Source organism: Rhinopithecus bieti, unplaced genomic scaffold, assembly GCF_001698545.2.
Source record: "Rhinopithecus bieti isolate Rb0 unplaced genomic scaffold, ASM169854v2 scaffold_35730, whole genome shotgun sequence".
NCBI classification, from domain to species: domain Eukaryota; kingdom Metazoa; phylum Chordata; class Mammalia; order Primates; family Cercopithecidae; genus Rhinopithecus; species Rhinopithecus bieti.
The window spans coordinates 108,692-132,656 of NW_016815070.1; the positions used below are offsets into that span (position 1 = coordinate 108,692).

Genomic DNA, 23,965 nt, shown 5'->3' on the forward strand with positions numbered 1-23,965 from the left:
CATCCTGTCCATCCTGTGTCCAAAGTTGACTCTCATTGTCAATTCCGACCTATGAGTGAGAACTATGCGGTTGGGTTTTCTGTTCTTTTTTCGATACGGTTGCTCCCAGAACTGATGGTTCCAAGCTTCATCCATGTCCCTACACAAGGACATGGAACTCATCCTTTTTTATGGCTGCATAGTGATTCCCATGGTGTATATGTGCCACATCTTTCTTAATCCAGGTCTATCATTGATGGACATTTAGAGAGATTGGTTCCAAGTATACTGCTATTGTGGAATAGTGCCGCAGTAAACATACATGTGGCCATGTCAGTCTTTATGCAGCATGATTTATAACTCTTTGGATTATATACCCAGTAATGGGATGCTGGGTCAAGGTATTCTAGGTGCTAGATCCTTGAGGAATCACCACCAAATGTACTTCCAGCAATGGGTTGAACTAGTTTACAGTTACCCAATCAACAGTGTAAAAGCCTTCCTTATTCTCTCCACATTCTTCTCCAGACCCTGGTTGTTTGCCTCGACTTTGGTAATGATCTGCCCATTCTAATGGTAGAGATGATATCTCATCGACTCTGTGGTTTTGATTTTGCATTTCTCTGATCGACCAGTGATGATGAGCTTTTTTTTCATGTTGTCTGTTGGCTTGCATAAATGTCTTCTTTTGAGAAATGTACTGTTCATATCCTTTTGCCCATTTTTGATGGGTTGTTTGTTTTTTGTAAATTTGTCATAAGTTCCATTGTAGGATTCTGGTTATTAGCCCTTTTGTCAGATGGGTAGATTGCAAGAAATTTTCTCCCATTCTGTAGGTTTCCTTGGTTCATTTTTGTGATGGTAGTTTCTTCTCGCTGTGTGCAGAAGCTCTTTTAGTGTATATTCAGATCCGCATTTGTCAATTTTGGCTTTTGTTGAAAACTGTGGTATGTTTTAAATATATACATTTCACAAATTGCTGCTTTTTAACAAAGCATGCCTATATTATATATGTAATTGGTCTTTTCCTAAGCAAATTAAGGATACAGTAGAAAGAAATTATAATGCACTGTAGGCTGTGTGGTCCAGGAAAGGGAGGCAACTTTAAACAACTTTTCCTTCCAGTGCCATGGTATCTTTATGACTATATCTGTAATCCCTTCAGGAAATAATGTGGAAAGTCTAAGTTTAAGGTCCTTTGAATTGGAGGCTTGGGCTCAAAGGCTTTCGGATTCCTGGGAAGGATCCTGGAGTTGCCCTGAGCTGGGTCTTCTGGGAGCTTCCCAGGGCAGTTCTTATTACTACCTTCATTGCTATGAGCATGTTTTCATCTTAAAGCCTTCCTTCACCTTGCATTTTCTTCCTGCTATGGCCCAAATCGGTTTCTCAATATAGGAATCTGGATATTTTGTCCCGAACTTCCATCCCTCCCACTGTCACTGCTCTGTGCACTTTGGCCCCCGCCCCTTCCTGTGCTCTGAAGTGGTTCTTACACAGGTACCCTGTGGATCACTCAGTCATGTTTGATTAGAAAACAAAACCCTTTAGGTTTTACTTTTAAGGAATATCTTGAGGCATTTCAAGTAGGCAGGGGTTTAATAAAGGGAATTAAAGGCTTATTTGATAGTTAGAAAAACTGAGGGAGTGAGGGTCAGGGAAGCTGCTGTCTGAGTTGACAGATCTAGGAAGTGCTGCGGTCGCAGGAAGCCACCACCACCGATCTCCGGTGTCTGCAGCACGAGTGGGTAATTCGTGGGAGTGTGTCTGAATGACTGACCAAAGATGCCTGCCATCTGCAGATGCCCATGTACATGCCCATCACTTCCGCTGGAGAATATTGGTTTCTTCTCTTTCAATTTGCAGCCCTCTGAAGAATCTGACCTGGAGCCCTGCTGGCAAGGGAGTCAAGAGCATGTGGTGGTAGGCCTCCAGCCCTACCGTAGAAGGCACAGCTTAGATGGTGCTGAGAGTCAGCAGGCACTCTCCAACACACACCCGTAGTCACAAGATTGAATGGACTTCACTTTTAAAAACATTCTATGCTTGTATTGCCTGGTCTTACTATGAGATTTTATCATACCTGCTAGCCCTTCTTTCATTCAGCATTCCTCCTGAGCTCAGCTCCTTCTCTTGACTGTTGCTAGACACCCCCTGGAGGCAGTATCAGGTAGTGAGTAAGGATACCAAACTAGAGGTTGGTGCAAAAGTAATTACCTTTGCACCCACCTAATAGTTCCGTCACTCTGCCTTTTCCCTTATTCTCTACATCCTGGTGGCCTCTAAGTCCTGTAGATTCCTCTTCCTCAATAACTTTCAGATGCTTTGTCTTCAATCTTTCTCCTTATTGTCTTGGATCACCTTTTGCTCATTTGAGAACATCTAGATAACATCAATAATCAATAATATTTTGCTGCTTAAAACTCTCCAGCCTCCTTTCTCACTAGCTCCCCAGCCCCGACACAGGCTCCCCTCCACATAACCTTCATACGCCGAGCCACTCGTAATTACCTGAACATGTCATGCCCTCTTTTGCCTTCTTTTGCCACTGCACTTGCAGTTCCCTCATCCTGGAAGGCCCTTCCTTTGTTTCCTGGGCTGGCTCTTGTCTTTCAGGTTTCAGTGTAGATGAGAAGCCTTCTTGTACCATACGTGAGGAGCCTCCTTGTACCCCATAAGCCTGGTCTAGTTGCTCCCTTGGTGTTCTGTAGAATTCCTTGCTTCCTCTTGCTAGAACCTTTATCATGTGTTGCGGTTGCCTGCTCGTTTCTTTCCCACCCTGGGCTCTAATGTGCTTGAGGGCAACAGCTGTGTCTTATAAACCTTATATTCCCAGACAAACAGTGCCTGGCACCCAGTAGGGTGAGTAATAGATATTTTTTAAATTTGTCCAACTGCATTTTGAGCACTAGCCATATGCTCAATGCTGCTTCGAGCACAAAATGTGTCAACGTTTTGTTAGGGGATGGGGGTGACATCCTTGAGGAGGAGTCATTTGAGCTGCAGAGTGACCAATGGGGGCAGCCAAACATACAAGGATCTAGGACAAGAGTATCCTTGGTCAAGAGAACAGCAGGATGACAGAGACAAGTTGATAGTGGTCTGGGGCCAGAAAGATGGCTGGGAGTCAGGATCTGAGGGTACTGGGCCAGATCAAAGGACCTTATGACCTTATGGGTCATAGTCATGATTAGTGGGAAGTCACTGGTGGGTTTCAAACAGGGAGCACTGCCATCAGAATTGTTTTTGAAAGGCTTTTTCTGGCAACCATGTGGAGAATGGGATCCAGGGCACTGAGTGCAAACTGGACACTTGTTAGGATGCTGAGGGTTTCCAGGGAAGAGATGGCTGTGGCTTTACTAGGAATATAACAGGGGAGAGGATGACAAAAGAAGTGAAGCATGGGGTATATTTTGGAGGGAGAGCCCACAGGAATTGCTCATAGATTAAGGTATTTGTGGAATAAATGACATTAAAGCAAGTGGTCTGTCTGCCTCAGTCTCTGTTTCAGGTTTATCCTCTTCTAAGTTTTTTCAGCACTGCCACCAGATTACTTTTGAAGATGAATTAAAGTTCAGGTCTGATCATGTGGGTCCTATGCCCCATGAGACCTCCCGCTGCACGCAGGCCACAGTACTCCTTAGCCTAGCTCAACACCCTTGCTTATCTGAGCCCCACTTGCCTGCCCTTTTGCACTCTCCCCCCTTCCCATTCCACACCTGCAGCTCTGCAGACAGGAGAGACTAGGCAGAGGAGGCTCCCACCCTGGAGGCTTTGCTGCTCCTTCGCCGTCACCTCTCTCGGTCACCTGGCTGACTTCCACTCATCCTTTAACCCCAGCTCACTGTTGCATCATTTATGAGCATTCCTGCACTGGTGCTCTATGCCGTTGGTTTTCACAGTGCTATAACCTCTCTTCCCTTTGGTTTCCCTTTGGTGTAAAGTTAGGATGGTATCTGTGCTTTGTTTTATAGAGCAGTTGTGAGGATTCATGGGATTCGATGACTAAAGCGTGTAGGACAGCTTGACACATAGGTCAGGGAGTGTGAAGCTCAATACTTGCTATTATCATCTTGTGTGGCCCTCCTAGCCCACGCCACATTATCTAATTATTTGCCTCCCCTCCCAGCTGAACTGTGTGAGAATGCCATTATCTTCATAGCATCATCCCCTAGCGTAATTCTTCCCACATAATTCATCATCATCATCAGCAGCAGCAGCAATAAGAGATAACATTAGTGGACATTTACTCTGTGCCAAGAACATTGACTCAGAGAGGTATTATAAAGTTGCTGGAGGCAGGATTTGAATTCAGGTTGTCAGACCTCGGGGCTGTTGCCTGGACCAACACAATATGTTCCTTCCCAAACCGAAGTTGCCTGGTAAGCATTTGGGTGGATAGTTGGAAGGGAAGAACAACAAGGGGATTGGAACAGATTTTTCTCTGCTTCAAATTTATATAAAAATCCATCTTGAAAAGGTAAAGTCTGAATGGACATGGAAATTGTTAGTGTTACTTCATTTTCAAGGAGAAAGAAAAATTGTCTTCCCTGGCCATAGTTGGGGCCTGGGGTCTAGGAGCTGCCTGCCACACTTACCATCCTGTCCAGTGTCTCACAGGTGCCATCTGTCAAAGGAGCTTGCTTTGGCAAACAGTTTAATTTCTGTGTTTGTGCCATTCTGAGGACATCAGTCAAACCCTTTCATAAAGGCCTTTGCTTCATTCCATTTTCAGCCTCACTGATCACAGATTTTACCTCTGGAGCTGAAAAAGAGAGTGGTGAATTCTGAAAACTCACCCTTAAGAAGCAGATGCATAGCCTTGTGTTTTCGAACACAAGATTTGGAGTCCTTTTCTTGGCAGCAGAATTAACTTTCACATAACCTCCATGTAACTGTGAACTTGGGGAGCTGTTCCAAGTTCTCCGCATATGAGAGCCGACCGTGGGAGGCAGCGACTCTGTGAAGTTTCCTTGTTTCAATCAAGCTGTTTTATGCTGGAAAATCTTGTCTCTTTCTCTACCCTGTCTTAATAATATTTTACACTTGTGTGGAATCCTTTTGGAATTTTTTGTATATATGTTCTTACCAGATTCACACACTGAGGTACAGACTAAAGGTTATATTATTTGTGTCCATCAGATTAGAAAACCCAGAACTCAGTTAAGACTTACCCAGAGTCGGTGAGTAGGAAGACCTGGATTCAAACTCTTGTCCTTGATTTCTGAGACCTGTTCTGACTCTACTGTAACAAAATGTACCCCAAGCTTAAACTTCTTGAGGCCTAAGACTCAGTTGTGTATTTATTAAGGTTCCGTTCTTGGTGATGTTCTTGTTACCTAATAGGTTCTCAGCAAGTACTTGCTGAATTAAACAGAAGTGATAGAAAAGTGATACAACCAGGAATGGAAACTCTGTGCAGGACAGACTTCCTTACCAGCACCAACACCTTGTTATGTTGGCTGTGACTTATCTGGGGCAGATGTCTCTGCCTTCCTTGGCTAGTTGGGCAATACCTTCAATACTCTGCCATTGTGAGTTCTGGTCAATACCTTCTGAGTAAGCCCTGGAAAGGTATAATTAAGGGCTGGAACAGAATTTTATTCACCGCAATCAGAGGCCTCGGTGATAGGAAAGTTTCTTTCATTTTCGAGAACAAATGTTCATCCTTCAGGTCAGCGGTCCCCAACCTTTTTGGCCTCAGGGATCGGTTTCATGAAAGACAATTTTTCCATGGGGGATGGCATTGGGATGAAGCATTAGTTAGATTCTCTTAAGGAGCGTGCAGCCTGGATCCCTTGCATGCACCGTTCACAATAGGGTTCGTGCTCCTATGAGAGTCTGATGCTGCTGATCTGACAGGAGGCTTAGCTCAGGCAGTGATGCTCACAGACCCTCCACTCACCTCCTGCTGTGCGGCCCAGTTCCTAACAGGCCACCGACCAGTACTGGTCCGTGCTGGGTTTGGGGACTCATGCCTCAGATGACATAATGTCATAGTCCCCATTCATTGTGGACTATCCCCTTGAGAAGTTAAAGATAGTTCCATTGTCCACAAAGGAAATAATGCAGTTACCTCAGAACTGAAGGGTCCTGAGGGGACTTTTTAAGTTTCATGGTTAAATAGCCTTGATTTTGATAATCAACTCTAAAACATTCCCAGGAGAGCTAAGTAAGCAGAAGAACATTATTTAAAACACTGGGTCATTTGGAAAAATTACTTGGGCTGAAATCAAAGGTTGTCTCTTCTTCCTACCTCTCCCTGAGCTGCCTTGGCCCTCGAGCAGCCCTTTGAATAAAATTTGGGTGTTTCCATCTTCAGCAGCTCTGCAAATGTTGCACTTTGTCAAATGCAGGCTTAGATGTAGAATGTGATGGCTTTGGTTTGGAAATTGGCCATCCACACTGATAATGGGTATTAATTTAATCAGCCTCAAATTGATAACAGGTATCTCTTGTGGAAACAAAGATAATTTGTTATTGATTGTGATCGTGTCTTCTGATGTAAACTCCAGGCTTATTTTGTCTTGTAAAAGGCCAGTGTAGCCTTATACGATCTGAAGGAGACAGGAAAGGGGAGGAGTGAAGGAAGGGAAGAAAGCTCCCCACATACACACACGATGTGTTTTCTCTATTGTTCTGTTACCTGCTTTCTCTAGAAACTTTATAGATTAGCTTTTATAATCCACTTTGAAATGTTTGCCATTTTAAAGCTGAAGCAATTTTGCAGCTTTCAGGCAGAAGGTCATTGTATACAAAATGTTCATTCATGTGCAACAAAGCTTATTTCTTCTACAGGAACAAAGAAATAATGAAGCCTCCTTAAAAGCTGTGTTTCTCCAAAGAAATGATCATCTTGATAGTTGGTGATTTATATGTGCCATTTCTATTGGAATCGAAAAATAAAAACATTTGTATCAATAAGGATTACTGAATATGATTAAAGTTTCAGCTATGACTCTAACTGCAGTTGCAGCATTGCAGGGTGGCAGGGAAAGGTGTGTTGGCTTTCTTCTTGTCTAATTGTGTCCATTTCTACAGGTTTTTCATTTTGGTTTATTACCTGATGGTCATCCAGTCATTGATGTGGCCTCTGTGTAGGTCCCAGAGCACTAGCTGTTTCCAGAATATTTCTCTTAATTGCTGTTTCCAGAACATTTTCATACCTCCAAAACTTTGTGTGAAATGTTCCTATTGGCTTGGATGTTCTTTCAGCACTTCTCTTTCTCCTGCATCCTTCCTGTTCTCCTTCAGAGCTCAGCTTAAATGTCATGTCTTCTGGGAAGCTTCCTTGGCTTCCTTGGCTTCCTGACAGCATTCTTTGTCACTTGTCCCTTCTTATTGAAATAGCTATTTTCCTTGTGTGTCCCTCAACATTCTGTAAACCATCTTATGTTTTTTTTCATGGATCACTGTTGGTACCCGTCTGACACTTCGGGAAATATTCATCCAATTGCTCTAGCTACAAAGCAGCAAAGATTAATCTACACTGTTACAGAGTGATAAAAAAAACTCTATCCCAAGGACAGAGGGAAAGGAATCTCAACACCAGAAGGAATGAAAATGTAAATCTGAACAACTTAATTTCTCCAACGTAACAGTTCTTAAATGGATGATTTCTGACCCTTGGTACAAGACAAGAGTTTGAAATAAGTCCGGGAAACAAATCAATCCCATTTTGCCAGGGTTCCTGGAAACATCTTTTGATGTGCTAAGTGCCCTTAATGAGGGTAGAGATTTTTCATTTTAATCCGTGATTGATTGAGTTTGAAATCTGTGACTGTGGAGAGGACTTAGATCTCCTCTGTCTTCACTTCTGTAGACTGTCAGCATGTCAAGTTCAAGCCCTGCTGTGTAACACGCTGCTGGGATAGCATTAGTCCCAGGCACACACTGATGGACAAATGGTGTAACTCTTTCTCCATCAAACTCTTGCCCTTAAAGCAAAAGCCACTGAATCTAGGGTAACAGTTCAACCATGCCGCTCTGGGTATGGTTGTGATGGTAATTACTACTATTTCTTGACTGCTCTGGCCGTTTTTCTACACATTGAACTCTTGTTGATTCAAAGGAAGAGTCATGTGATCTCTAACTCTGGTATTAATGACAATTCAATAACTAACTCCAAGATAACCCTTTGTGTAGCCCAAATCCATGTTCATGATTATAGATTTGAGTTCCCTTCATTTGAGCTTAAACCTTAATGGAGAAAGAATTATGTATTCATTCCAGAAAAAAGGCAGTAAAAGCCTGGTATGAGTATTCAGTGTGTTGTTGCAAAACATTAAATAAAACCACTAAATGTATTAAGTGCTTTGAAATCTTTATTAAATTCCAACAGCCCATTATAACAGCATTTTATAACCCAAAGCTTTTAGCTTTAACATAAGAAATAAAATAACTTTTACATTGTGATTCCATATGGTTTTTATATTTCTGTTTTGTTTTGAGGATTTTCATTCATAATTGTCCCTTCCCCCCATTTTAGGGATTTTTATTTGAAATTTTCTTTATGTGTACACAATTTGTTCATTGTGATGAAATCAGGAGTCCAGCAGTTAAGTTACTTTGGTAGTATAGTAACATTTTCCATTACCTTCCCACCTCTCACCGCGTATTTCTTTCTCTCCTTTCTCCACTTGTTAAGCCAAAATGGCCAGGAACAAAAACAAAATACATGAGGACAAAAGAATCATTTTCTTTTTCTGATCCAGTTTTTACTTAGACATAGTGTCCGGTTTTCTCCTTCTGGCCCATGATGGAAAGTTTGACCTCTACCATGTCTTTAACGCTAGTCCTGATTTGAGTGTTGTGGGGAGGAAATGGGACACTGTGCATTCTGTAATGTTGTGTGGATATATATAGGGTCATTGTAACAAGAAATGAGATGTGATTTTAAATGAAATGCTTTAATATCCCTGCTATTCCCCTTGGCAGCTTCGCCTTCACCAAAGCTATAAATACTATCCGTGTTCTATGGCTTCTAGCATTGTCTATTTATAAAGATGGCTCTTGTTTGTATTTATTTCACTAAAAGGCATGAATTATATAGAAATATAAAAAGCCAGTGAAATGTGCATCAACTCATGAATTACAACCTTTTAGCTTATAGGTGCTTTGTTCCAAGTCCAGGATATATATTCCAGTATATTGTTATCATTTTTATTGAGTAAGGAAAAGCTTTGGCATTAAACAAGGGACAAAAGATTTGTGGACAATACTGCTGTTTTCTCTTACCTCAAAGCTCAGTTCCGAAGGCTGGAGTCTTCAAAGCCATTTTTGTTTCCAGTGTTCACGTTTAATTAAAAACCACATTCACAATTGTATAATCCCATCTATGGACCTAAAAAGGAATTCATATAAAAGAAAATTAACATTATTATTAAAAGTATACTGCCTTTGTAACCGGTATAATAGAGTAACAGTTTTCCCCAGGCTCACTGGCAGTTTCTTATATAATAACTAAAATATTAGCAAATTTAATGGATTTTTCTTACCTGCAAATTTGTTTTAAAAACGTATTTCATTGGATTTAGATGATTATAATGACATTTGCTAAGGAAAGAGATGTCAATAATAGGCTGTTACTTTCTATTAGCAAGCATCAGAAATTGAAGTTCTATGGTCTTGACTTTGTTAGATGATGAATCAATGTATTTTAATTTTATTAACTGGAGAAACTTGGCCAGGCACAGTGACTTACGGGTGTAATCCCAGCACTTTGGGAGGCCCAGGTGGGCAGATCACCTGAGGTCAGGAGTTCGAGACCAGCCTAGCCAACATGGTGAAATGCCACCTCTGCTAAAAAATACAAAAATTAACTGGGGGTGATGGCGTGTGCCTGTAATCCCAGCTACTCAGGAGGCTGAAGCAGGAGAATGGTGTGAACCCGGGAGGCGGAGCTTGCAGTGAGCCGAGATCACGCCATTGCACTCCAGTCTGGGCGACAGAGCGAGACTCCGAGACTCTGTCTCAAAAACAAAGTAAAACAAAACAAAACAAAACAAAAAACAGTAGAAACTTCTGTCCCCATGAATCTGTTTTAGTTTTTTTTTTTTTTTTTCCCGAGATAGGGTCTTGTTCTGTTGCCCAGGCTGGAGTGCAGTAGTGTAGTCTTGGCTCACTGCAGCCTCTGCCTACTGGGCTCAAGTGATGCTCCCACCTGAGTTTCACTACTAGTTGGGACTACAGGTGGGCGCCACCACGCCTGGCTAATTTTTGTATTTTTTGTAGAGATGGGGATTTGCCATGTTGCCCTGGCTGATTTTGAAGTCCTGGGCTCATGCGATCCGCCTGCCTCAGCCTCCCAAAGTGCTGGGATTACACCACACCCAGCCTGTTTTAGGTAAATCTATGGAAGATGGTTTCCTACTTAAATAATATTTCTTTTAATTTGTTTAGCTTTGTGAGAGTGCTTTCAGAGGAAAGATTACTGTCTTTTGTTCTTTCCACAAGATACATAGTTCTTGATGATGTGCCATTTTTCCTGACTGTCTTACACAACAGCTGAGCCTGTTTTGAGAGGGCATCCCCTGAGTTCACCCAGAAAATGTAGGCCTGTCTCCCATTGGCATCAGAGGGCAGGTTGGGACAACCTGGTGGGTGCTGTGTACAGGGCGTATCCATTCGAAGAGCGCTTTTCTGGGATACCCATTTGCTTCATAAGAAACAATCATTACATGTAGCTGCTGGTTGATTATCATTTCTTGAATCATGTTTCCTAAAGCTTTCTAGTGAGAATGATGGAAAAAATATCTTCATGGATCGAGAAAGAAATATGTGGGGTAAATTAAGTTTTAAAAAAGGCATGCAGTGCTTGCTTCAGCAGCACATATACTAAAATGAGAGCAATCCAGAGGAGATTAGCAAGGATGACATGCAAATTCGTGAAGAGTTCCCTATTAGGAAAAAATAAAATAAAAAGGCATGCGGCAAATTTAACTTGAACATGAACATAAAAACTTGCTAGCAGGTCAAATTCTCCTGTATTTACTTCACTCAGCACAGAATGCAGTGTTCTGGCTGCTCTTAGTAGTTACTTCAATATTATCAGATGCTTTCCAGTGTTAGCTTCTTGTATTGTTACCTACTTTGTATTGCAGTGTTTATCGTTGAAATATACTTTGTTTTGTTATATAGGAATATGTTACATAGTTTGCATGACTGTACAGTATACATATACATGCACATACACAGATATGTAAATACAATATATATGAAATACATTTCATGCATACTGTTTTGTGATGATTTCAACTTGCCTATTGTTTTCATCCTGTTCTCTTTTTTTGTTGGTCCTACACGACTTTATTATTATTTTTACCTTTCTAATTCTTTACTTTTTTCAGTATTATCTGTCTTGTTAATTGTGTAGTTTTGCTTTATCTTTTGATCATTTAAACATTTTATCAACTTTTTTTCTCTAGATTCTCAGTGCGTAGACACCATTAAAAATCTACTTTTGTGTGTTGAAATAAATAAATGCTCAAAATGCATGACTTGTTTTGATAATGTAAGTAGTCAGACATGCATAATATTTATACACATTCTGTAAAGCTCAATATATATGATTTCATGATACATGCATAGAAATTCCAAATCTATTACAAAGATTGAGAGAATATGCTCTCAGAAACACATAGTTTTCTTTCTTTTTATGTATCACTGCCTGTCACTCATCTGTCAGGATCCACAGTATTTTTGCAGATTGTACCATGTGATCCCAGAAGGCTGACAAGCTTCATTGACTAGGATGATTCTAGGAAGACAGTGACCCAATGAATGCATGGGGCCCACTTACCTGGTCTTCGTAGATTGTTCCTCTTCTTACTTTTCTGTTTCTCATCCCCTCCATCTTATGTCTTTTTTTCTGTAAAGAATTTTATATCTTAAAGTGACAGTATTTTAGGTAGGAATACATAAGTTTTGTTTTTTGTTTTTGAGACAGAGTCTCACTTTGTTGCCCAGGCTGGAGTGCAGTGGTGTGATCTTGGCTCACTGCAGCCTCTGCCTCCTGGGTTCAAGTGATTCTCCTGCCTCAGCCTCCTGAGTAGCTGAGACTACAGGCATGTGCCACCACACGTGGCTAATTTTTATGTGTTTTGTAGAGATGGGTTTTTGCCATGTCGTCCAGGCTTGTCTCTAATTCCTGACCTCAGGTGATCTGCCCGCCTCTGCCTCCCAAAGTGCTGGGATTACCGGTATGAACCCACCATGCCTGGCACATAGATTTTACAAAGTTAAATAAGAGTTGAGAAACCTTGGAGGTTTAATCAAGCATCAGGAGTGAGGTGAGGAATGGGATGAATGTTATTTTTATTTTATTTATTGTTTATTAATTATTATTATTATTATTATTTTGAGAACCAGTGGTTCTCAAACTTTAGTGACATCAGAACTACCTGCAGGGCTTGTTAGACCAGATTGCTGGTCCCCACCTCCAGAACTTTTGATTCGGTTCTGAATCAGAAAAACCCAGAAAAAAAATGGGATGGGCATTTCTACAAGTTCCCAGGTGAAACTGATCCTGCCATTGTGGGACCGCACTTTGAGAAGCACTGCTCTGGGGTCGCCAGTTTTTGTATTTTCAGGTAAGGAAATTGAGTCTCAGACAGGGGAAGGGTCCTGCTCCAGATTTCACACCTGTAGTGAGTTAGCATCCAGAAGAGAATGAGGACCAGGTCTCCTGGCTCTAGCCTCTGATGTTTTCTGGGGATTGTTCTTTGACCAGTAAAGGAAAAGCCCTTCCTGACCTTCTGATCAACTGAAGATAGTGTGGGAAATCTTATTTTCCACCCTTCCCAAATTCCTGTCTGTGGGCAGCACTGTCTCTCGCTGACCTGTCTCTTTCTTTGTATGTCCTGTGGAGAAAGTGGGCTTTGGTGCTCTATACTGCTGCTTAAAGTTACCCGAATATATTTCAGCCTCTTCACTTCCATATCCAATTTAATAATTATTCATGGGACATTTGTCTGTCGATTTGTGACCATTTAGAGGTTAATATTAATGCCATCATTTTTCACATGTTGCCTATTAAACTCAGGCCTATATTATGTCAAGAGAAAGCAAGTTAGAGACAGCATAGGATACAAGAGTGACCATGGGAAGATAGAAATGGTCCAATTTTTGCTTGGATCTAAGATTTTCCTTTTAGTTTGATGTAATTTCAGTGATTATTTCATCACATGAGTTTTCTGCAATATCCACTAGCCTGTATTTTCAAGGTGGGAAATATCTTCTTGTTGGCAAATGCAAATTAAAGTAAAAATGATTTTGATTGTTGAGTAATTATCTAAATGAAGGCATCATGAAATGGGTTTCATAAGACTATTAATGTGTTGAACTTCACTGGCTGAGAAGAATAACAAGAATTGTGTTCTTGTGGGTGCTGAGTATTCGTTTAATATAAGTGATTGCTTTCTTGAGTTGCAGATGGTCACAGTGGCATTGATGGACCATAAAATGCACGTAACTGTCACCTGATAATTACATATTAGAACTGGGTACAGAAAGAATTGACCTTGAATGATTGAGGGAATTAAAATAAGTACTGTTTTCCAAAATATTGGGGAAGAAAGCTAGCCCACTTAAAGTTGGACTCAATTCAAGGCAATAAATCTTGACTAAGGGCCTTCTGTACCTAAGAATGCACTATTCTAGGTGGGTTTTGGATCTGCATTGGGCCTTAAGGGCCAGTATCTGAATTGTTATGTAAATGGATGCAGAATACGTGTGCATGTATAAATGTGTACATAACAATAAATGTTTATTGGAAGAATTATTGATTGAATGATGAAGGCAGAAACCAAATGTTGACACTGATGTGATTATTTTCAGTTTCATGGGAGCAAAGGCATCAGGTCACAATGTATGAACCATGATATAATCTGTCACTTTTGGTCAATGGAGAGATGGGGTTCAGGCCACAATTCTGATCCTTAATGCTGTCTTCTGTTTTTTTTTTTTTTTTTTTTTTTTTTTAGCGTCTGGTGGAGGCTGCAGAAGAAGCACACCTGAAACATGAATTTGATGCAGACTTACAGGTAACTGATTATAGTTTGAGTTAAATTGTTTTGTGTGTTTCTTGCCAAAGGAGAAGTACAAAGTATACCAGGAATACTGATTTTTCAGTGATTGGGAGGGAAAGGCTTTTGTGAGGATGGTATAGAATTCAGTAAATGTGCCTGTCTTTGACAGGATTCTTAAGCAATCGTCAACCACTTTCTAACAATGACAGTTATAATGGGTGATGCTAAACACTCACATGTGTGTAATCAGATTTCAATAAACTATTCCCCAATTTAGGGGGAGTTAACTTGGTCAACTGACAATAATCACCAGATCTCTCAATGGTAAATTGATAAGATAGCAGAATATATCCAAACCCCACTTGGCTTGGCTGCATTTTGGAATGCAAGTGACTGAAAGCAATACTGTGATGGATCTGTCCTTGAATTGATTGGTAATAAAATTTAGAAATCAAATCATTCACTGATTTGTATAGAAAACGTAAAGGGCAACAAGTGAATTAAATAATACTTGGAGATTCCAGCTGGGTGTGGTGGCTCACGCCTGTAATTCCACCATTTTGGGAGGCTGAGGCAGGTGGATTGCTTGAGGCCAGGAGTTTGAGACCAGAGTGAGAAACATTATTGGAAGTGATGACTGTTTTGTAAAATCTGTTATTTATGGCTCATGTGGTCAGTTTTACTGAGAGATAAGGGTTGGTGGGATGGGGCATGGGAAGGGATGATGTGGTTGACTTTTGGGGATTACTTATCCTTCAGTCGATGAAAAATGTTTTGTGGTTTTAGTTCAGTTAACACAGAGACATTCTTTTTTTGTCCATCTGAAGCTATTGTTATTTTCCAAGAGTGTTCTGATTTCCTGTTACGGCAGTTTTACAGTAAAATTCTGGTGTAGCACAAGTGATTCCCTCTGTCAAAGGGGGTGCTGTGATTGTGAAGGCAGCATTGGCATCTCTCTTGAAAAAATCAGGCACCAAGAAAAGAAGTCTCTAGTTTTTGTTCTCTTGGGAACAAGGAAAGGGAGCTAAATTTTTCCTCCCCAGTCCCCTGTTCTGTACATGTACAACAAAAGCATCCGAGGGTACCATTGTGGTCTGAACAGAAGAGTAGATGTTGAAATACTCTGTCGATATGACAGTGCCATTCACACTGGTGCTCCGACCTTAGTGAACTCTTCTATGGGTGAAAGTAAACCACGTGCCCTTTGGTGGAGACCTGTGAAAGAGAGACCTTTGATAAAGTAGATGTGCGTGGAAGAATTTGTCTTGGCTTAGATGAAGGTTTTGAAGCTACTGAAGCTTCTCTGCTATTAAGTGCACATCTGTTAACAGCGTGGGTGTCAGCCCTATTGCCATTACTGAGGTAGCAGGTCTGTGTACCGGCTCTGAATTTATTACTATCATGGTCCATTAGAGCTGATCAATTGTTAATCTGGGTTCTGCTGACCTCTCAGCAACCCCTGGCAGATGATTGTTTTTATCAAAAAAATCTCAGACTGCCATCTGCTCACTGTGAAATAACGCTGAGAAGAAACCTACCCTGTTAGCTCAGGAGGAGTACAGGGAGCTGGAAGTCTGTTTTCGTACAGGAAGAAAAAAGAGATTTTGCAAAATTTCCTAACCTGTGTAGTTTTAACTCACATATATCTTAGCTTCCTTCTTCCCAAAACAGAAAAGAGATGATGGATCTGCCCCTTTTCTCACTTTAGACTAGAGACGTTGTATCATTGCAACATTCATGTGCTTCAAAGTGAAGAATTTGCTTTTCATTGATAAAATAATCAGAGGTTACAAAAAGTTATACCTCCTTTATTATCACGATTTTATTGTCCATTTAAATTTCCCTTGCAGTGTCTTCAGAGGTTTAACTTTTCCCCCATGACCTTATGGCTTTGACATCTACAGCCCCCTCTGTAAAGTCCTTAATACGGCATTAGATTGTTAGTTCTTAACAAAAACTGTATTGGGGCAGAGGCAAAATGCAGCTTCTGGAGGATAGGATGTGTGAACAAATCAAAATGCAGACTCCTCCATAGAAAACAGATGTGCTTGACCTTCATTGGCAGGGTAGCTTGCTTGCTTGATTTTTTTTTTTTTTTTTTTTTTGAGACAGAGTCTTAATCTATCACCCAGACTGGACTGGAGTGCAGTGGTGCGATCTCAGCTCACTACAACCTCCACCTCCCAGCTTCAGGTGATTCTCGTGCCTCAGCCTCCTGAGTAGCTGGGATTACAGGTGTGCACCATGACACCCATCTACTTCTTGTATTTTTTGTGGATACAGGGTTTCACCATGTTGGCCAGGCTGGTCTTGAACTCCTGGGCTCAAGTGACCTGCCTGCCTTGGCCTCTCAAAGTGCTGGGATTACAGGTATGAGCCACCGTGCCCAGCCTGGCAGGGTAACTTTCTTGTGGACACTGGTGTCAGTTCAGCCCTCTGGCTTGTCCCTCTTCCTGGTGGCCTGTGGGTTCTAGATTGACCTTCTGTTGGTGTAGATCTTTATTCCCTGCTATCTTTATTGGGTCAATTTTCAGTCATAATTGATAACAGAGGCCTTATTATAATAGCATCTCTCTCCTTTTTTACTTGGTGCTGTGAATTAACATAGACTTTTATTAAAAGATTGGTAGTTCCAATGAGAACAGAGTTTAAAAAAATACCTTTTGTCTCAGTTATTACATGTGATTATTTTAGTGTTTCACCCTTATTATTTTGATGGCAAAACCCAATTCCAGGTGGAGGAGCAGGAGACCCTAGCTTTGAATACCTAGCCATTGATGCATTTCCAGAAAATTAAGTCTATATATGTTCTAGTGTAATTCAGAATGCCTTCCCCCTCGTACATATTCTTTCTTTTTGAGTTTTTCCACTGGCAGTAAAGAAGAAAAAAAAAAGTCCTTTTGACAGTTTACTAAAAACCTGCTTATCTTTGAACCACAAACATATTTTCTTTGGCAACTGTCTCAAATAAGTGCCAATTGCACCGAGCGGGTGCACAGAGAGAAAAAAATATATGGTTTTGAATTGTGTATCCTGCAGAAGCTTTTCTATTACAAAGTTTTCTGTAATAGTTTTCTTTGTTGTTTTGTAAGTAATAGGGAAAAAGAAAAGTGTGGTGACATTCAGAGGGATAACAAGTATGGGAAGGGAAAGGGGCTGGCAGCATACTTCCTCCTGTCCTCACCAAGCTGGAAGAGCCCACCTTGCAAATGTAGTGGCCTGATTTCAAAGTTGGGGTGGGGCCTTTGGAGTTGAGGTGGTATAAAGACTGCTTGTGGGAAACCTCTGAGATAAGATGACTTCTGATACTTCCTAGAGCAGCTTACTCTACCTCCTTACCTGTTACAATGGGAGCTTTGTGTTGAAGGAAACCCAGGAAAGGAGAGAAAGGGCAGCTCAGGAGCCCCAGCACTCAATGTAGAACTTCTTTCACCATCCACTAGGAAAAGAAAGCCTTTCTAGGAAAAAGCATTAGCAAGGACAATGAGAGTGATGTCAACAAGATGACTGGCTAGAAGCGCTTAATGCTTGTCCTCCGCTGCCCTGGAAAGACAGCCAAAACAATGAATAAACGGCTGGATTTTGATGAAAATAACTAAACAGGGCTGAAGTGCATCAAAGGAGTAACAGATGCCCTTTAGACCACAGAAACCAGCATGGACACATAGAGAGGGAAGTGCCTCACTTCTGCTACCCCATCCCCAAGGTGGGATCAGTTCAAAACCAGGAGTTGCTTCTCTCTGTGGGAAAAAGGTGAGCAAGAAGACTCCCGGAAGCACACATCATCGATGTGGACACTTGTAGTGCTCTCCACTGGGGACTCCTACTGACCTCACAGGGGCTCAGGTCAGCTGAGGGAGCTGGCTGGTGTCCACCCGGCTGCACTTTCCCCAGAGAAGCAGCTGACACTGTGTCCTGTGCCCTGTGACCCATGTGGGTACTGCACTGCACCATCTTTGAACCTGAACCACTGCTGGAGTGTGTCTGGCTCTGGTGCAGTTAGCCACAGCACCCTTTCATCCCTGAGGCTTTGTTGCCACCGAACCACCCCTACCTGCTGGCTCACCATCCCTAAGCTGAGCTGCTGTTACACTCTACCCCAGGGGCCAAGCTGGTGTGGAGCTGCTCTACCTGCCCCTCCCAGTCACTATTGTGCTTCGCCCCTCAGAGCCTAAGCTGAAGCAGCACCCTGCATCCTGGGGAATCGGTGCCTTGTCTGCCCAGAGCAGTAAGGCTCCCTGTGTCTGAGCTAAAGAGGTACATCAGCTCCTGGGGAAATGGAGCCTTAGCCAGACTGAGCAGCTGTACATCCCTGGGCTGATCTGACATGGTATCCCACATCCCAGGGAAACAGGACGTTGGTTGAGCTGGGACACCTTGCCCTGCTGGTTGAAGAACTGTAGTACCCTGCTTCCCTAGAACTGGACTAGCCTTGCAGAGTATGAGACACCCCTCTGCTTGGGGAGTAGAGTCATCACTGTGCTGTTCCCTGCCTTCCAGGATGCAAGCAGCAGCTAGGCTTTGCCATTTTGGGTATCTTGTTGCTGCTGCATGTGTCCATACAGGGAGGGTCTGGGATGCTTCTGTGTCTCACCATCTGGGGGTCCAGAGTTACCACTATGAGGTAGGCACCTCATTCACTGGGGCCTGAATTGCCACTGTGGCTGTTGGCACTGGTTCCCAAATTGCAGCTTTACCTTGCTCCCTGGGCTCAAATCGTCAGAGCACCCATTCTTCCTCAGAGAAAGGCCAGTTCTGTGTCCTGTCCCCCGGGGTCAGAGTCACAACTACAACCCAGCTCCCGGGGCCTGCCTCAGCTGCTTGGTTGTGCCTCAGAATCACAGATCCTGGTGTGTAGGCAATCTGCCTCCAACCCTGCCTTGGAGAGTGAACCTTTACCTCAGAACCCAGGTGCTAAAATAAGCTCATGAAACCCTGAGCCCAGGACTCCTTTTCCATGGATATTCTGAGAACCTGTACCCTGGAACTCAGTACTGGTGCAGCTGCTTGAGGGCTATGTCAGCCCTGACATCAAGAGAGATCTCATCTAAGACTCACTATTGTATGGAAGGAAAGAACAGAAGGACATTCAAAGCCCTTGTCACCAAGGACCCTGACAACCTTTGCTACCACCACCACTGCCACAAACTCCTACATCCTAGTTTACCCAGACACCCACAGTCATTGCTGACATTGATCGCAGCTGAAGAAGATTCACAGAGGATTTACGACTACTTCTACTAGGAACTTAGAGTCACCATGCCCTACCCAATTGGCACAGTAAGACCCATCTGCAAGTGAAAGTCTTTCCCTATAAAAGCCACTCTGTAAAGTTTGGAAGAGGTGATTGTTTCACCAGATGTGCAGACATCAATGCTAGGACACAAGAAACATGAAAAAGCAAGGAAATAGGACATTGCCCAATTAACACAATAATTCTTTAGTAACTTACTCCAAAAAAAGGAAATTTATGAATTTTCTAAGAAGAAATTCAGAGTAATGATTGTGAGGAAACTCTGTGAGATTTGAGATAAGATAGATAGGCAATTCAGTGAAATCAGAAAAAAATTCATGATCTGAATGATAACCTCAATAGAGATAAATATCATTAAAAAGAACCAAATAAAGGTGAAAGACTTACTCGATCTGAAGAGAAACATGAATGTAGCTGGAAACCATCATTCTCAGTAAACTATCGCAAGAACAGAAAACCAAACACCACATGTTCTCACTTGTAGGTGGGAATTGAACAATGAGATCACTTGGACACAGGAAGCGGAACATCACACACCGCGGCCTATTGTGGGGAGGGGGAGGGAGGAGGGACAGCATTAGGAGATATACCTAATGTAAATGACGAGTTAAAGGGTGCAGCACACCAACATGGCACATGTATACATATGTAACAAACCTGCACGTTGTGCACATGTACCGTAGAACTTAAAGTATAATAATAATAAAAAAATAAATAAAACAGAAGAATGTTACTTAGCATTGTTATTAATAAAGTATTATTCTCTTCTTAATAATTTTCTTATAGACAAACCACATCAATAGAACTAAAGAAGATACGTTCTTTCACCTGCATACTTGTTCGTTGAATGTACATTTGTTCTCAAATAATCTTCAAAAAAAAAGTTCTCACATATTCTTTGGATATGTAAAAGTAGGGAAAGTAATTGGAAAAAAAAAAAAAGCAGAACCAAATAAAAATCTTGGAGTTTGAAGAATTCAGCTGAATGAAATAAAATACTATAATTAGAAAACTTCAACAGGCAGACTAGAATCAAGCAGCAAGAAAATCCTGAACTTGATTGACTAGGTCTTTTTGAAATTACCTAGTCAGCCGGGATGTTGGTTGCCGCCTCAAGCCTGTAGTCCCAGCACTTTGGGAGGCCGAGACAGGAGGATCAGGAGGTCAAGAGATTGAGACCATCCTGGCTAACATGGTGAAATGCCATCTCTACTAAAAAAAATACAAAAAACTAGCCAGGCGAGGTGGCGGGCGCCTGTAGTCCCAGCTACTCGGGAGGCTGAGGCAGGAGAATGGCATAAACCTGGGAGGTGGAGCTTGCAGTGAGCTGAGATCCGGCCACTGCACTCCAGCCTGGGTGGCAGAGGGAGACTCTGTCTCAAAAAAAAAAAAAAAAAGAAATTACTTAGAGGAAAAAAAAAGAAAAATGAACGAAGGAGTGAAGTCTGCAGAACTTATGAAATGCCATCAAGTGAACAAAGATTCATATTAGGAGAGTTGCAGAAGGATAAGGGACAAAGGTAGGAAGAGAAAGCTTATGAAATAATTGCAGAAAGCTTCCAAATTCTTGGAAGAGATTTGGACATCCAGATCTGTGAAACTCAAAAGTCCCCAAACAGATTCAACCCGAAGTCGTTCTCTCTGAGGTACAGTATAATTAAACTATCAAAAGTCAATGACAAAGAGAGAATTTAAAAAGAACAAGAGAAAAGTGTCAAGTCACATATAAGGGAAATCATCATTAGAATGTCAGTGAATTTCTTAAGAGAAACGTTACAAGCCAGGAGAGAATGGGATGAAAATTTTAAACTGCCGAAAGGAAAAAGAATATCAGCCAAGAATACTATACCCATTAAAGCTGTCCTTCAGGAATAAAGGAGAAACGAAAGTCTTTTCTAGGCCAGCAAAAGTTGAGAGAATTTATCACCACTAAACCTGCCTAACAAGAAATACTTAAGAGAGTTCTTTGAGTAGAAACAAAAGGATGTGAATTACTAATATAACAACATATGAAAGTACAAAATTCAGTGGTAAAGGTCAAGTCCATAATACTTCATTATTGATATGATACTTTGTAAATCATGTATATCTTTAGTATAAAGGTCAAAAGTCAAAAGAGTCAAAAATAATGATAGCTACCATTAATTAAGAAATGCTTAATATAAAAAGATGTAAATTGTCACATCAAAAATATAAATTGTTGGGAGAAGGCAAAAGTCAAGAGATTTTATATGAGAATGAAATTAAGTTGTTATCAGCATAAAATATCCTATTATAGCTGTATGAGGTTTTGCATAAACCTTATGGGAACTACAAAGCAAAACCTATAGCATGTATACCAATGATAAAGAGAAAAGAATAAAAATTTAGCACTACAGAAACTTACCAGATTACAAAGATAGAAAACAAGAGAGGGAGAAGGGAACAAAGGATCTAAGAAACAACCAGAATACAGTTAATAAAATGGCAGTAATAATTCCTTACCTGTCAATAATTACAATGAATATAAATGGATTAAATTCTCCAATCAAAAGACAGGGACTGGTTAAATTGATTAAAAAAATAAAGTCCAACTATATGCTACCCACAAGAGACCCATTTTACCCTTAAGGACACACATAGGCTGAAAGTAAAGGAGTGGAAGAAGATATTCCATGCAAATGGTAACCAAAAAAAGAGCAGGGGTGGCTATACTTATGCTGATAAAATAGATTTTAAGTATGAAACTGTCACAAAAGACAAGGTCACTATTTAATGATAAAGGGCTTAATTAATCAAGAGGATATAACATCTGTAAATATATATGCACCCAATCTGAGAGCACCTAAGACAAATATTAATTGACATTAAGGGAGAAATAGATAGCAATACAATAATAGTAAGGGACTTTAATATCCCACTTTCAACAGTGGACAGATCAAACAGATGAAAATTAATAAGGAAATACTGTAATTGAACTGCACTTGAGAAAAAAATGGACCTAACAAATATATACAGAACTTTCCATCCAATAATAGCAGAATGTACATTCTCCTCCAGGGCACATGGAACATTCTCCAGGACAGACCATATGGTAAGCCACAAAATAAGTCTTAACAAACTTAGGAAGATTGGAATCATGTCAAATATTGTTTATGACCACCATTATATGACACTGCAAATCAACAACAGGAATATTTTTGGAAAAGTCAGTAATATGCAGAAATTAAACAACATGCTCCTGAACAACCCAGTGGATCAAAGAAAAAATCAAAACGGAAATTTAACAATATCTTGGCCAGGCACAGTGGCTCACACCTATAATCCCAGCACTTTGGGAGATGGAGGTGGACAGATCACTTGAGGAGTTTGAGACCAGCTTGGGCAACAAGTGAGACCTATATATGCAAAAAATAAAAAATATTAGCCGTGCTTGGTGGCGTGTTCCTGTAGTTCCAGCTATTCAGAAGGCTGAGGTGGGAGGGTGGCTTAAGCCTGGGAGGCAGAGGTTTCAGTGAGCCAAGATTGTGCCACTGGACTCCAGCCTGGGTGATAGACCCAGACCCTATCTCAAACACATACACACACACACACACTAAAATAAAATAAATAAATAAAAATATCCTGAGATGAAAGATAGTGAAGACATAACATACCAAAACCTATGGAATGCAACAAAAGTGGTTCTGGGAGGGAAGTTCATGACTGTAAATGCCTACATTAAAAAATAAGAAATAGTTCATATGGTAATAAGAAAGATTTCAAATAAGTAGCCTTCCACCTCAGATAAGTAGCCCAACATTACACCTCAAGGAACTAGAAAAAGAAGAACAAGTTAAACCCAAAGTTAACAGAAAGAAGGAAATAATAAAAATCAGAACAGAAATAAATCAAATGGGGATAGAAAAACCATAGAAAAAATTAACTGAGTTGTTTTTTTTTTGAAAACATAAACAAAATTAACAAACTCTTAGACTAAGAAAAAAAAGAGAAGACTCAAATATATGAAATCAGAACTGAAAGTGGAGACATTATAACAGAAACCTCAGAAATAAAAAGCTTCATAAGGAGCTATTGTGAACAATTATATGCCAAGAAATTTGATAACCTAGAGGAAATGGATAAATTCTTTGTAAAACCAAGGTTTTGCCAAGGTTGAATCAGGAAGACATAGAAAGCCCGCATAGAGCAATAACAAAGGGATTGAAGTAGTAATTAAAAACCTCCTAACAAAAAAAGCCCAGGACCAGATGGCTTTACGGCTGAATTAAACTGCAATTTCAAAGAAGAATTACTACCAAAACTTCTTAAACTCATCCAAAAAATAGAGCTGGAGTGAATACTTCCTAACATGTTTTCTGAAGCCAGCATCACCTTGGTACCTAAACCAAAGACACCACAGTAAAGAAAACTACAAGCCGGGTGCGGTGGCTCAAGCCTGTAAACCCAGCACTTTGGGAGGCCGAGACGGGCGGATCACGAGGTCAGGAGATCGAGACCATCCTGGCTAATATGGTGAAACCCTGTCTCTACTTAAAAATACAAAAAACTTTGCAAAAATTTTCTCCCATTCTGTAGGTTGCCTGTTCACTCTGATGGTAGTTTCTTTTGCTGTGCAGAAGCTCTTTAGTTTAATTAGATCCCATTTGTCAATTTTGGCTTTTGCTGCCATTGCTTTTGGTGTTTTAGACATGAAGTCCTTGCCCATGCCTATGTCCTGAATGGTACT

At 41.0% G+C, this 23,965-nt stretch overlaps 1 protein-coding gene across 2 annotated transcripts in view; it reads left to right on the top strand.

The window, feature by feature from the left end:
• CACNA2D3 (calcium voltage-gated channel auxiliary subunit alpha2delta 3) overlaps positions 1-23,965 on the top strand; it is a 753,656-nt gene that overhangs the window by 54,148 nt on the left and 675,543 nt on the right. For both annotated transcript variants that reach the window (XM_017852939.1, XM_017852941.1), the window contains exon 2: positions 13,959-14,018. In XM_017852939.1, coding sequence (XP_017708428.1) covers positions 13,959-14,018 — 60 coding nt within the window. The remainder of the gene's footprint in view (positions 1-13,958; positions 14,019-23,965) is intronic.